This window comes from Microcaecilia unicolor, chromosome 11 (genome assembly GCF_901765095.1).
Source record: "Microcaecilia unicolor chromosome 11, aMicUni1.1, whole genome shotgun sequence".
In the NCBI taxonomy this organism is placed as follows: Eukaryota; Metazoa; Chordata; class Amphibia; order Gymnophiona; family Siphonopidae; genus Microcaecilia; species Microcaecilia unicolor.
Genome location: NC_044041.1, coordinates 98,794,821 through 98,808,345, shown reverse-complemented (window position 1 = coordinate 98,808,345; position 13,525 = coordinate 98,794,821). Strand labels below are relative to the sequence as shown.

At 42.4% G+C, this 13,525-nt stretch overlaps 1 protein-coding gene across 1 annotated transcript in view; it reads right to left on the bottom strand.

The window, feature by feature from the left end:
* LOC115480949 (mucin-16-like) overlaps nt 1–13,525 on the bottom strand; it is a 142,468-nt gene that overhangs the window by 23,552 nt on the left and 105,391 nt on the right. Inside the window, 8 exon segments of the mRNA XM_030219932.1 lie at nt 3,781–3,848; nt 3,947–4,110; nt 8,527–8,559; nt 9,521–9,583; nt 9,586–9,692; nt 10,962–11,058; nt 11,942–12,007; nt 12,999–13,144. Coding sequence (XP_030075792.1) covers nt 3,781–3,848; nt 3,947–4,110; nt 8,527–8,559; nt 9,521–9,583; nt 9,586–9,692; nt 10,962–11,058; nt 11,942–12,007; nt 12,999–13,144 — 744 coding nt within the window.

Sequence of the window (13,525 nt, the reverse complement as noted above, 5' to 3'; positions counted from 1 at the left end):
GTTTATTAGAATTTATGCACACAACTGTGTAAGCATATTCTGTAACCTGATGCACATAAATTCTAAGTTACATATTTTAAAAGGAGGTGTGGTCATGGGTGTGGAATGGACGGGTCGTCGTTCTTTCTACAATCTTTGCGCGTAGTTATAGAATACAATCTGCACCTAACTGTGTGGAAATTTAGGTGTATTCTAAAAAGTGCACCTAAATTTAGACATACTTTATAGAATATGCCTAGGCATGGCTACCAATCAAGGAACGAATAGCCTTCAAAATTTGCACTCTAGTCCACAAAATAATCCATGGCCTGGCCCCAACCTACACGACCGAACTTATCGACTTACCAACTAGAAACATCATCGAATCATCAAGAACGTTTCTAAACCTGCATTACCCAAACTGTAAAGGACTAAAATACAAATCAACATATGCATCCAGCTTTTCCTACGTTTGCACCCAGCTTTGGAACGCATTACCTAGAAACATTAGAACTGTGAACACCCATCTAAAATTCCGAAAAGACCTCAAGACTCACCTCTTCCGGAAAGCCTACCCTGAAGACCCGAACTAATTCATGAACAATGCATCACATCTATCGAACTAAGAAATGAACAATACCCCTTTCACATAATCCTATTACTTCAAACTGTACGAATTTCACCACTCCAGTTATAGTTAAGTGTACTTCTACCCTTATCCTACTCTGTATTGCTCACTAGAAGCTGTAGTCCCATCCCCCGAGACTTATCAACCTCATTGGGATTACTTCTCTCTATATGCTACTATACATTCGTCCCAGAGTTGTATTCTCTTTTCTAGAACCTTATCAGCTTCATTGCACATACTGTTACTCTATTTTTCACTCTGTATATATTCCCGGAGTTGGTACTCTCCTTTCCGGAACCTGTAAGCCACATTGAGCCTACTGCTATGCGGGAAAATGTGGGATACAAATGTAATAAATAAATAAATAAATATTATTTTCGGTGCCTATTTTTTAATGTGTGATCTATAGAATCTAGCCCAATACCCAAGATGTGGTCGCACCATGGGGCGATACAGAGTCATTATAATATTCTTTGTCTTATGTTCTATCCCTTTGCAGAATACTGGTTTAGCATGGATCTTCAGAGTGCCTACATTTGGGCACCATTTACCAAATTCCCCCTATCCCTTGGATTCTATGTAGCGCGACCTAGTTGCAAGCGCAAATCTGGTCATATTCTGGATTTGCACACGCAATTTAATTTGCTTGACAAGCCAATCTGTGCTGATAATTGCCAATTAACAAGCATGTATTGACACTATTTGACATTAATTAGAATTTACACACAACTGTCTAAGCATATTCTGTACAGTAATACGCGCAAATTCTAAGGCACCTAGTTGGAAAGGGGCATGGCCATGGGCATGGAATGTGTGGGTTATGGTCATTTCTAGAAACTCTGCGTGTTGTTATAGAATACACCTAGTTCATGCCTAATTTAGGCGTAGGCATTTACACTAAGCTTTACTTGGTGTAACTGCTCACAACTAAATTTAGTCGCATGGACGGGAGCTAGGCATATTTTCTCCGGTGCCAATTTTATGCGTGATATATAGAATTTAGCCCTATATGTGTAAATATGAGTTCTGCCAATGCTCCGCCCAGACTCCGCCTACACTCCACCTTCATGGAGAGGGTGGCTGATGCCTGGAATGCCTTCCCAAGGGAGGTGGTGGAAAAAATAACTGGCGGAATTCAAAAAGGCATGGGATGAACATGTGGAGGGGCATTTTCGAAAGGGACGTCCATGTTTTGATATGGACATCCTCACAAAACGTCCCGTATTTTCAAAATAAGATGGACGTCCATCTTTCATTTCAAAAATACCATCAGGGACGTCCAAATCCTTAAATTTGGTCATCCCTAGATTTGGTTGTCCCTACACTTGATCGTTTCTGATTTTCGGTGATAATCAAAACCAAGGACGTCCATCTCAGAAACGACCAAATGCAAGAAACTTGGTCGTGGGAGGAGCCAGCATTTGTAGTGCACTGGTCCCCCTGACATGCCAGGACAGCAACCGGGCACCCTAGGGGGCACTGCAGTGGACTTCATAAAATGCTTCCAGGTACATAGCTCCCTTACCTTGTGTGCTGAGCCCCCCAAAACCCACTACCCACAACCGTACACCACTACCATAGCCCTTATGGGTGAAGGGGCACCTAGATGTGGGTACAGTGGGTTTGTGGTGGGTTTTGGAGGGCTCGCTGTTTCTTCCACAAACGTAACAGGTGGGGGGCTATGGGCCTGGGTCCACCTGCCTGAAGTGCACTGCATCCACTAAAACTGCTCCAGGTACCTGCATACTGCTGTGATGTACCTGAGTATGACATCTGAGGCTGGCATAGAGGCTGGCAATCAATATTTTGAAAGATGTTTTTTGAGGGTGGGAGGGGGTTAGTGACCACTGGGGGAGTAAGGGGAGATCATCCCTGATTCTCTCCGGTGGTCATCTGGTCATTTCGGGCACCTTTTTGTTCCTTGGTCGTAAGAAAAACACAACCAGGTAAAGTCATCCAAATGTTCGTCAGGGACGTCCTTGTTTCTTTCGATTATTGGTCGAGGACGTCCAAGTGTTGGGAAGGCCCAAGATTGCCTTTGCTACGCCTCCGATACGCCCCCTTGAACTTTGGCCATCCCTGTGATGGAAAGCAGTTGGGGACGTCCAAAATGGCTTTCGATTATAGCAATTTGGACGACCCTGTGAGAAGAACGTCCATCTTCCGATTTATGTCGAAATATGGGCGTTCTTCTCTTTCGAAAATAAGCCCAAAAGGATCTCTAATTAGAAAATGAATGATATAAAAAACAAAACTTAAAGGGTTACGTATGTGTTTCCATGTTAGGTGGTGCTTAGATGGCAACTCTGGCTGCATCTGCTAAGGCTGGTGCTGGGCTGGCTTGTATGGTCTGAGTTCTGCATGTAGCAATCCGCTTTAGGATAGGCTGTAGAGAGTTTTGACAGAAACTCCAGTAATTTGGAATGTGAGGTCTTTGTCTCGCAAATGGCAAGATGGATTTGGATAGGCTGGAGTGGGCTTTGATGGCAACTCCAGTAGTTAGAACATAAGGTCAGAGCCGGGCAGACTTCTGTGGTCTATGTCCCAGAAACACCAAAGAAAGACCATGATCAAGTATGTAATATTATGTTCATTGTTGATTTAAATCTTGAATTGATAATGAATGTACTGCTGGGCAGACTGGATGGACCATTCAGGCCTTTATCTGCCGACACTTACTACGTTACTATGCATCTTACATGCTGTGCAAGATATATGTCTATTTACACATATGTATATGCACACATACCTGCATATATGCCAGTATTCTAATGATTTATACACGTAATTAATATCGTATACTTCATAGAATTGCCCACCAAGTGACTTATTGAGGATTACTCAGAGGTGGGTGTGAGAGTTGTCTAAATATCAGGGTCCATGTAAGGGGAGTTGCAAACAGGGCACTTTCTCTGTGCCCCAATGCCAGAAGGGAGCCCCCAAGCCTGCCCAAAACTGAGGGCAGCACAGCCTGATCCAGACTCTGGTGCCACTTTGCAAATTTCTGCCCTGGTCCCTATTATGTCTAAACAGTGGCTCTGCTAATTACGAGGCCCTTATCCACGCATCGGGGGCAAACGTATATTGCAGTGCCAGCCTTACAGACTCTGCTTGTTGCATGTTCCACATGAAGCTCTACTGATTTGCTGGGCACAGTGTGAAAGCCAACTTACCTAAACTGTAGCACAGAACAGGAAGAATAGTAATCCTTTATGCTGCTGGTTTTGAAAATCTGGTCCAGCTGAAAGCAAAGCAGAAACTCATATTCATTCTTCTGCTGCTGAAAGTGTGCATTTCACAAAGAAAATCAATGATTTATGTTGTGACGGATACCCTTACCGAATTCTCGATGATATTTCTAGGTCTGTTGTAGTCTGCAGAACTGTGGTTTTTCATCTGTAGGCTGTAGGAGAGGTTGGTGAGGGTGAAATTTAAGGTGAATGTTTTCGGTTTCAAATTATGTATTGGATTTTGTGTTGCAGGTTTGATCGGTATCTCCTCCACTGCGGAAAAGAAGTGAAGAGAAGCAACAGAATGATTTTTATTTTGACTCTACAACTCCAGGCATCATGAGATCAGCTCTCACCATTCTTAATATTGGAAATAGGTGAACTGAATGATTAAATCTGAGCTGTAAATTAGATTAGTTGTTCCCAAACCTGGTCCTGGAGGCACCCAATGCAGTTAGGTTTTCAGGATATCCACAATGAATACTCATGAGAAAGATCTGCATGCAGTGGAGGCAATGCATGCAAATCTCTCTCATGAATATTCATTGTGGATATCTTGAGAACCTGACTGGCTGGGGTGCCCCAGGAACCAAGTTTGGGAAAAACTGGGTTGGACAGTCACCTATAAATATTGACCATGAACGTTCACAATGTACTATGCTCTCTGTTCAAGGCCCAGAGCGTTGGAATATGAACACATGATCTAGCAACTTTCCAGAGGTCACTGAAAATGAACTTATTCAACAAGACCTATAATAAGAATTCTTCATAAAAAAACTTATTTCACATCTATATTAGAACTAATCAACACTGAATTCCTTAATTTGGTTACTTTAATCATATTGTCATTTTACTCTTTGCATATCTTGTAATGTATTAATTATTTCTTTATTTCTAATTCTCATGAATTCCATCTACCTTAATCGAAATAATAATAATGCTGCAGCACCCCAGACTCCAAAATTCTCAACAGCAATTCAAAACAGACCTTAAGACGTAAATTGTTGAAGATGCCTTTGTGTAATAGCTTTTTGTTTTTTTCTCCTTGGGTTGCCAGTGTGGGCCTGGAAGACGCAGTCAATTTCCTTATGTTTTGTCCCCTCCCCTCTGTCCTATTCATATTATAGCTCTTGCCTCCTTAACCCATACCTTTCTCTTTTGTCACTTCTTTTCTTCTCCCCAATGTAGACTTGTAAGCCGCCTAGATAATTGTATTTGATAGGTGAGATAGTAAGCCCTTATTAAACTGGGAAATTTGGAATATATCACCTTCACACTGGTCAATATTAAAGAGAGAAGAGGATTTGGATTTAGCTGATGCCCTTATAATTGTAGTTGAAGATGAATTACATTCAGGTATAGTAGGTATTTTCCTGTCCTAGGGGGGCCTTACGTTCTAAGAGGTCTTTTTACTAAAGTACATACTGTCTGATATTCACAAACATTTAGCTGCCCGCCGACCAGGTAAATCATTTGGTCGGAGCTAGCCGCTAATATTTAGCGGCACTTAACTGTCTGAGTGCCACTGAATTTTACGGTTAGTGCCAAACACAAAGCTAGCTATTTGCGGCAAGGGTTAGTGCATAAATGGGACCGCATAAAAGTCTGTCCTAGTTTTATCCAGTAACCCGTTGCCACTTAAGTGATGAATATCTCCTTAAACAGCTCTGTGTTAGCCTGCTTAAAAATAACCAGCTGTCCAAAGCCAAAGGCCACACAGGTCCTGGCTTTGAATATCCGGGAATAATGCCGCCAGCGGTGAGCAAAACACTCACCGCAGACGGCTGAATATTGACCCCATAAGTTTTAGCATTTAACTGTACAAGTTAAGGTGCAGTAAAAGCTGGGGGGTGGGGCCAGCTCCTGCCCTGCATTTAACACACTGGGCATTTGACATACTGCTTCTCTGTGGTACAACCAAAGCAGTTGACATATGATATACAGGTATTTCTCTGCTCCAAGTGGGCTCACAATCTAGGCTTTTGTACTTGGGGCAATGGAGGGATAAGTGACTTTCCCAGAGTCACAAGAAGCTGCAGTGGAATCAAATCCAGTTCCCCTAGTTCTCAGCCCACTGTGCTAACCATTAGGCTACTTCTCCAGTTCACTTCCCTTACTACATGGGCACTGCACTGCATGCATCTTCTATGGTGCAACCTGACCTCCTACCACCTGATCTGACTAACCCCCTCCAGATCAGAACCACCCCCCCCCCCACCGCCCTATCCAACCTCCCTCAGAGCTGCCCCAAGATCCAACCCTCCTCAACAGCAGACCTTCTCCAATTTGTTTCCCCCAAGTCAGATTGTATTGGAAAGGACCGGATACGGTGAGATGGGGGGGGGGGGGGGGGGGAGTGTAATCGGGGAGAGAGGACACTGATCTTAGCCGTGCTACCAAACTGCCAGTAGTGCAGCTGCACTTAATGCAGAGGTGAGGTGATGATAAATACCTATTTTACAATGTATTTCCACTATTCATGATGTATTGTAAGCCACATTGAGCCTGCAAAGAGGTGGGAAAATGTGGGATACAAATGCAATAAATAAATGCAGCTGCCGTATTGGCAGTTGTAACAGCTAACATGCAGCACCAGACAACGGCTGTGAAAGCGTGCAGGTTGGGGCTGCATGCTGAAAAAACAGTAGAAAACCCTCCGCAGAATCACACAGACAATACAACATTGGAGGACATCCAGGGAAAGAATGGCAGTCAATTTTTATTGGAAAAGGACCCAACTCGGCCAAGTTTCAGCTGTGCCTTGGTCGGGAGTCACCAAGTTCTTCCAAGCAAATTCAATGCAAATCAAATTGAAAAACTCTTTACACTGTGCGACATAAATCTGCTTCACACCCCTGATGAAGCCATAGCCAAAACTTAGCCAAGTCGGGTCCTTTTTCCAATAAAAATAATTTTGGTGAACTCTTGACTGCCATTCTTTCCCTGGACCACCTCTGCTGTTGTGTTGTCTGTGTAATTCTGCGGAGGGTTTTCTCCTGTTTTTTCAGCATGCAGCCTCAATCTCACACTGTCACTGCCAGCCACATCTCTGCTCATGCACACAACCTGCCCCACCTGTGTTAGAAAGTTAACATGTTTTAATTCCCTTCCTTACCATATTAGGATTGTGCAAAACTACTTGAAGTTCCAAAAAAATTAAAGACATATTTCTTCAAATCGACTTTAATAGCTAGCTAATGGATTTGGCTTGTTGTTGAGTTCATTTTTACGTAATTTTGAATTATACATTCTCAGTGAATTGTTATTAATGGAATTTCCCGGCTGAACTTTTTCAGTTTTTGTAAACTGCATTGAACTCTATCTAGGGGAAACAGAAGTTGTCATTGACACTAGCTTCTTTAAACATGCAGTTGCCATTAGGATGGGTCTGCACTAATAGCTATCGTGCAGTAAAACCTGTGCTAGCTGCATAACACAGCTTAATAAAAGGGCCTCTAAGTTTGCACCTAAGCCAGTGGAGGGTTAATTGACTTCTCCAAAATCACAAAGCGTGCCAGTGGAATTTGAACCCTGGCTTTCGCTGGTTCTTAGCTACTCCTTCATCTTATCATTAGTGAAATCTGATTGTTTTAACCTACACTCCAAAGGGAAAAAGAGTCTATGTGTTCCCTGCCTCCTTGGGGGTGATTGTGTCCGAAGAACATATGGTGGCCAAGCAGGTAGAAAAGTTGATGGTCAAAGCCAGAAGGATGCTTGGGTGCATAAGGAGAGGGATGACCAGCAGGAAAAAAAAAGGTGGTAATGCCCTTGTATAAGTCTCTGGTGAGGCCCCGTTTAGAGTACTGCGTGCAATTCTGGAGACCACACCTACAAAAAGATATAAATGGGATGGAGTCGGTCCAGAGGGCGTCTACCAAATTGGTAAACGGTCTCTGTCATAAAACATATAAGGACAGGCTTATGGACCTCAACATGTATACACTGGAAGAGAGGTGAGAGAGAGAGGGGATATGATAGAGACGTTTAAATACCTCAGTGGCGTTAATGTACAGGAGGTTAGCCTTTTTCAAATGAAGGAAACCTCTAGAATTAGAGGGCATAGGATGAAGTTAAGAGGAAATAGGCTTAAAAGGAATCTAAGATAATACTATTTCACAGAAAGGGTAGTGGATGCGAGGAATTGCCTCCCGGTGGAGGTCCTTGAGATGAAGACTGTCAGAATTTTAAAACGCATGGGACAGGCAAGTGGGATCCCTTAGGAAAAGGAGGAGCTAGTGGTTACTGAGGACAGGCAGACTGGATGGGCAATATGGCCCTTATCTGCCATCATGTTTCTATGTTTCTAGGTTTCAATAACATTTGTGTTTGGTCTCCTAGTCACACAAGATTTGCAGAAGTTTCAAAGGGCCGAAGAGGATTCTGACAGGCATAGGAGCCGACTCTGTGTGGTGCTGTGGGTGCTTGAGCACCCCCAATATTGAGAAAATTTCTTGTATGTGTCCAGGGAAGGGTTATTTCCACTGGGCTTAGCACCCCCAATAATTTTGAAACGTTGGCTCCTATGCTGACAGGGGTATGTTTTTGGAATCCTGTATGCATGGATGTATCCCAGAAAGCAAGTTTCATTAGTTCTGTATTGACAATCTGGTTTAAATGTTATGTTTAACTACAGCCCTTTTTAGATCTGATCTAAATTAAGAATATTAGAATATGTTAAGTTGCACTTACCTGGTGTTGGCTGTGGGCTTGCTTTATTATAACCTGCAGGATTTGAAAAACAAACGTTACACTTTGTCAACCTTACTAAGGAGGACTTAAGTCACAGAAAGGTGCCTGTTCCCCTTCTTATTCTCAGTTCACAAAGGTAGCACTACACCAGGAGGGGTAGAAGGAAGCTGAGCTGATCCTTGTTTTACCGCATTGCACTTGGTAAGAGATTATTTTCCTTTCCATAAAATAATTTAACAAGGGGCTCCTTCGAGTTCCTAACACATTAATAGGTTCCACAATGTAGAAGCTAATAAAACCATGCACAAGACAGAAGGACCTGATATGTAAAAAAAATTTTAAAATTAAAAACAACTCTACATTTATGCACTTATTAGGTGGCTAAATGTGTCCCCTGTTTTCTACCAATCTTTGGATCCTAAGTTTTCAGCTGAAAGTTCACCTACAAGTAATCTGCCTGGTTAAACCCTGCTGAGCGACCCAGCATATGATAGCGGCACTTAATCGGTTAATGCAGATGATCGCCGCTAACCAGCCATCTCCTAACTATTGTTCCCTCTAAGCTGAGCGGGAGTCCGCCATCTACAGTTCTGCCAGTAGGGGGTGATGTTTCACTATCACATTTTCAATAGTGAGGGACAGGCAAGCTCTGAAAGACTCCAGGGAATAGCCTGTCCCTAACATTTGAAAACATAATATTGAAGCACCACCCCCCCCACTGCTAGCAATGCAATTGGAGGACTCCTGTTCAGCTTAGAGGGAACAGTGCTCCTAACTGGTTAAGAGCGGGTTGGGGCGGAGTGCTTATTTAGCTGGTTAACAGCAATTTTCACTCCGCTAACTGGGTAAGTAACCGCATAAATTTAGGACAGAAAATATTCTCTCTAACAGACTTGTTGTTTTCAACCAATTTTGAATTTGGTACTTGATATGTTGAAATGATTGATATTTAACCCACTAAGTTTCCAAGAGTACAAGCAAAGGCATTCCTTACCATTAACATAGAGGCTGTTCTTGTCCAGAGTATATGGTCCTAATTGAGTAATACCTTTTGTCTGTTACTCAGCTCATTATATAAAGATACTTGGTCAAACGTGGGACCACTGGAGCTACTTTTGTAGAAACAGATGGTATCTACTGTGACACTGTCCCCACTGTTTGCAGATCTAGAACATGAAAAAACATACAGATTCTGTGATTTATCATATTTGCACATTGGATTTCATTTTTAAAATGAGCATAGGCAAAAACATATCACCTTTCATTTAAGGGTCATTGAATGTTATCATTGCTCATTTGTTCCGTTCAGTTTTCCATCCAGTTGCCCGTAGAAAGCTGGCGCATAGGTGTGGATGCAGACAGGAAACGACTAGGCTTCTGTGTAATCTGAAACCTATTTCCCAGAGAAGGACTATATTGTATAGAAACTAAGTGGTCCTCATTGAAAAGGATTTAACAGGGCAGGAGAGACTCCTGCCTGGCCAAATCATGTTGGCCAGCACAGGAGCAGATATTCAGCGGATAGTGCCAATGAATATTTCATCTGACCACTGCACACTCTTTGCCACCTGAATATTGACCAGTCAGGCCAAAGTATGAGACTTTGGCCTCTGTCTGTTTAAATACCTCCTGAATTGAGCATGTCCTGACCTGGATGACTCAATTCTCATCTCAACATTCTAGGTAAAATTGAGCTTTTTGTCTTAAAGACACAAAACTGAAACACTTTAGTAAGCAAGACAATCCAAATGGAGATAAAGGAAGAAAAGTATGTCACATAAAATTAATACTAAGGATTAGTGAAGGGTTAATGGTATTTAATATACTGCCTTTTGGTGCTACAACCAAAGTGGTTTACATTTATTACATGTAGGTACATGTTTTTATTTCAGTCTGGTTGATGTGAAAATAAATTCTTGGAATATGCATGGTGGATAGCTTGTTCATTGTTCATGATCATGGAGGACGAATATGAATTTGAGTATGTCCTCACACAAGTTGGTTTGAAACTTAAGCATGGAATCTGCTATATGTGCAAAAACCCAAGTTCAAGACTTTCTTTACATAGCTGGATGCATGAACAACTGGAGCTGCCTATGATTATTTAATGCCATTGACTAAATCTTCCTTGTTTGCTCTCTCTCGTATATGTTCAGTTTGGCCATCTTGTCACCTGAATCTATCAGTTCTCTCATTTTGGCACTTGTTATAACTAGGTTGGACTACTGTAATTCTTGTAAGCAGACCTTCCACTCCGTTCTTTAAAGCGTCTTCAGTTAATCCAATCAACATCAGACAAACGTATCCATCGTGCACATCGTTTTGATCGTGTTACTCCTCTTCTCTGTTTAGAACACTGGCTTCCAGTTTCCTATCCCATTAGGTACAAGTTTATGCTTGCTTTTAGGAGCCACAACCCCACAGTTCCCGCTTACCTGCACAAATTCCTTGTTCTTAAGCCCCTCATGTTCCCTCCAATCCTCTTCAGGTAATTTTCTATGTTCTTCCGTCTCCTACTGCTCTTCACTTTCCCTTGATACCTCTTTCAGTTATTTAGGCCCTATCTTATAACTGATATGCCTCTTCAGTCTTTCAAAGCACTTTTGAAAACTTTCCTCTTCTCCGCTTTTCCCTCTGCTTAATTGTCCTCTCATTTTCTTGTTTTCCTTTTTTCTCTGTCCCCACCCACAGTTTCAGAATGAGAATTTTGTTTTTATTGTTGTAAACCGCATAGTTGCTTATATGGGCTCAATTTACGGTATAGCAAATGTCTATAAATAAATAAATAAATTGTTCCTTTCTCTTCATTCTGCTCTCATTCCTTGACCCCTTCACTTTTTAATATCTGAAAGCTGTAAGAAGGAGACCCAAAGAAGACAGATCTGCAACTTGGACATTTCTGTTTCCTAAACAGAGCTAGAGCTCCATACACCAGTTAAGCATATAAGCGTTGCCAAACTGGGACAAATCAAAGGTCCATCAAGCCCAGTATCCTGTTTCCAACAGTGACCAATTCAGGTCACAAGTACCTGACAAGATCCCAGAACAGCAAAACAGGTTTTATGCTGTTTATCCTAGAATATGCAGAGGATTTTCCCAAGTCCATCTTAATAATGGCTTATGGACATTTCTTTCAGGAAATTATCCAAATCCTTTTAAAACCCTGCTAAACTAATTGCTTTTGCCAAATACTCTGGCAATGAATTCCAGAGCTTAATTACTTGTTGAATGAAGAAATATTTTCTCCTATTTGTTTTAAATTTACTACTTAATAGTTTCATTTCGTGTCCTCTAGTCCTAGTATTTTTGGAAAGAGTAAACAAGCGATTCATGTCTACCCATTCCACGCTACTCAGCATTTTATAGACCTCTATCATATCTCTACTCAGCCTTAAAAAAAAACCCCTTTTCTTACCTAATGATTTAACTTCACATCTTTGAATGCAGCTCCAATGCTGCTGGTTCTCAGCTGGTTTTCTAGCTGGAAAATAAAGAGTACACAGTGACTAAATTCAAACATAAAGATGGAACACCTAGATGTCTGTACTCTAGAAGTACAGAGCTGCAGTGTTTGTTTGGAAAAGGGTTTGTTTTTCTACTGTCATCCTCTTAATAAGTCTTGTGGTTCAATATGGTTATCATATCTAGAGCTTCCAACTGGCTTTGTTTTTCACAAGGAGAGGTAGATGATGCCATGGTTTTCTTTACCCAATTGCATGCATGAGTATGCAGCCTTTATTTCCCTAAGAGAAGCAGTAGTCTAAAACATATGTGGCCCAAATCTGGCCAGTGGATGTTACCGATGTGCCACGGGTAGGACTGCCTTTGCCTCTGCTCCCACCCCATTCTAGGGCTTTGAATGTTGTCTTCAGGGCATCTATAGCCCCTTCTGCCAGGCACATAGCCAGATTTCAGGTCATGGAAGGGCCTGAGAATAAAGTGGGGGAGGGGCATAGCACTTTGCCTCAACCTGCTGCTGTTCTTTGCCCCTCGCAACCCCCATAAGCCCCGCCAACAGAGGCACTCCTCCACCCGCAGCTTGCATGCTCCCTGGGCGGCAGCTGCTTCCGTTGCGCTGGGCCTCCCCCCCTAACACATGTTCGATTTCCTTTCAGGAGCTGAACTCTACACACAACACTGGTGGTAAACCATTAAGCTGTGCATGTTAATTTAACAACTTTTCTGTGCTTGCTCTGAGGAAGAAGGGAGCTTATTATTATACGTTTTCCTGATGCTCCATATTTAACTTTCATTGCCCTCTGTGGTTTAGCAGCAAAGTACAGAGATATGAAGTCACAGGACTGGCCTGACCCGTGGAGCCAGTTATGGTAAACTGCCTTAAATATATCTCAGCCACAGCACCCAGGTGTAAACAAATTTCAGTCATCCTGAGCAATTGCCCCTGGCATTGTCTTCTTAAATACAAAAGAACTCAAAGTACAGTAATTACTGCAATAGACAAAAAGACTTACCAAAGTAGATATTCAAAACAGCTGTTACATTGAATTTGGGAGACTTGGGGTCTGCCAGGTCTTTTGTGTACTTGAGTGAAGTTATAGTGGAAGGTTCACTGTGAAAGGTACATCCATGGGGAGTGGAGCTTGTGTTGGTTTCGTAGCTGGAAGAAAGTGCAAAACAAGCTACATGTTAATCCTCTTTCCTTCCCCATTGCCACAGAAGGAAACTCTCTATTAAGGGGAACTGGTCAGCTGTGCCACCTGCATTGAATGTGATCCATAACTAAGAAGAAGCAGAGATCAGACATTTACAGCCCTAGGACATGGTACAAAAAGTGTACTCATAAAACTTCATTAAGCACAAATTAAGTGCAATATGCACCCATCCTGGAAGGGCATGGTCTGTTTGGAGAGGCATTCTGTACTGTCTGGTGCAGTATAGCGTAGCCAGAGTTCAATTTTCTGATGGGCCTGGAGGTGGACTGGGAGGGCACAGGCCTCGCATTTCCTCCCACCCGCTACCACCCCCCACCCACCGCCGC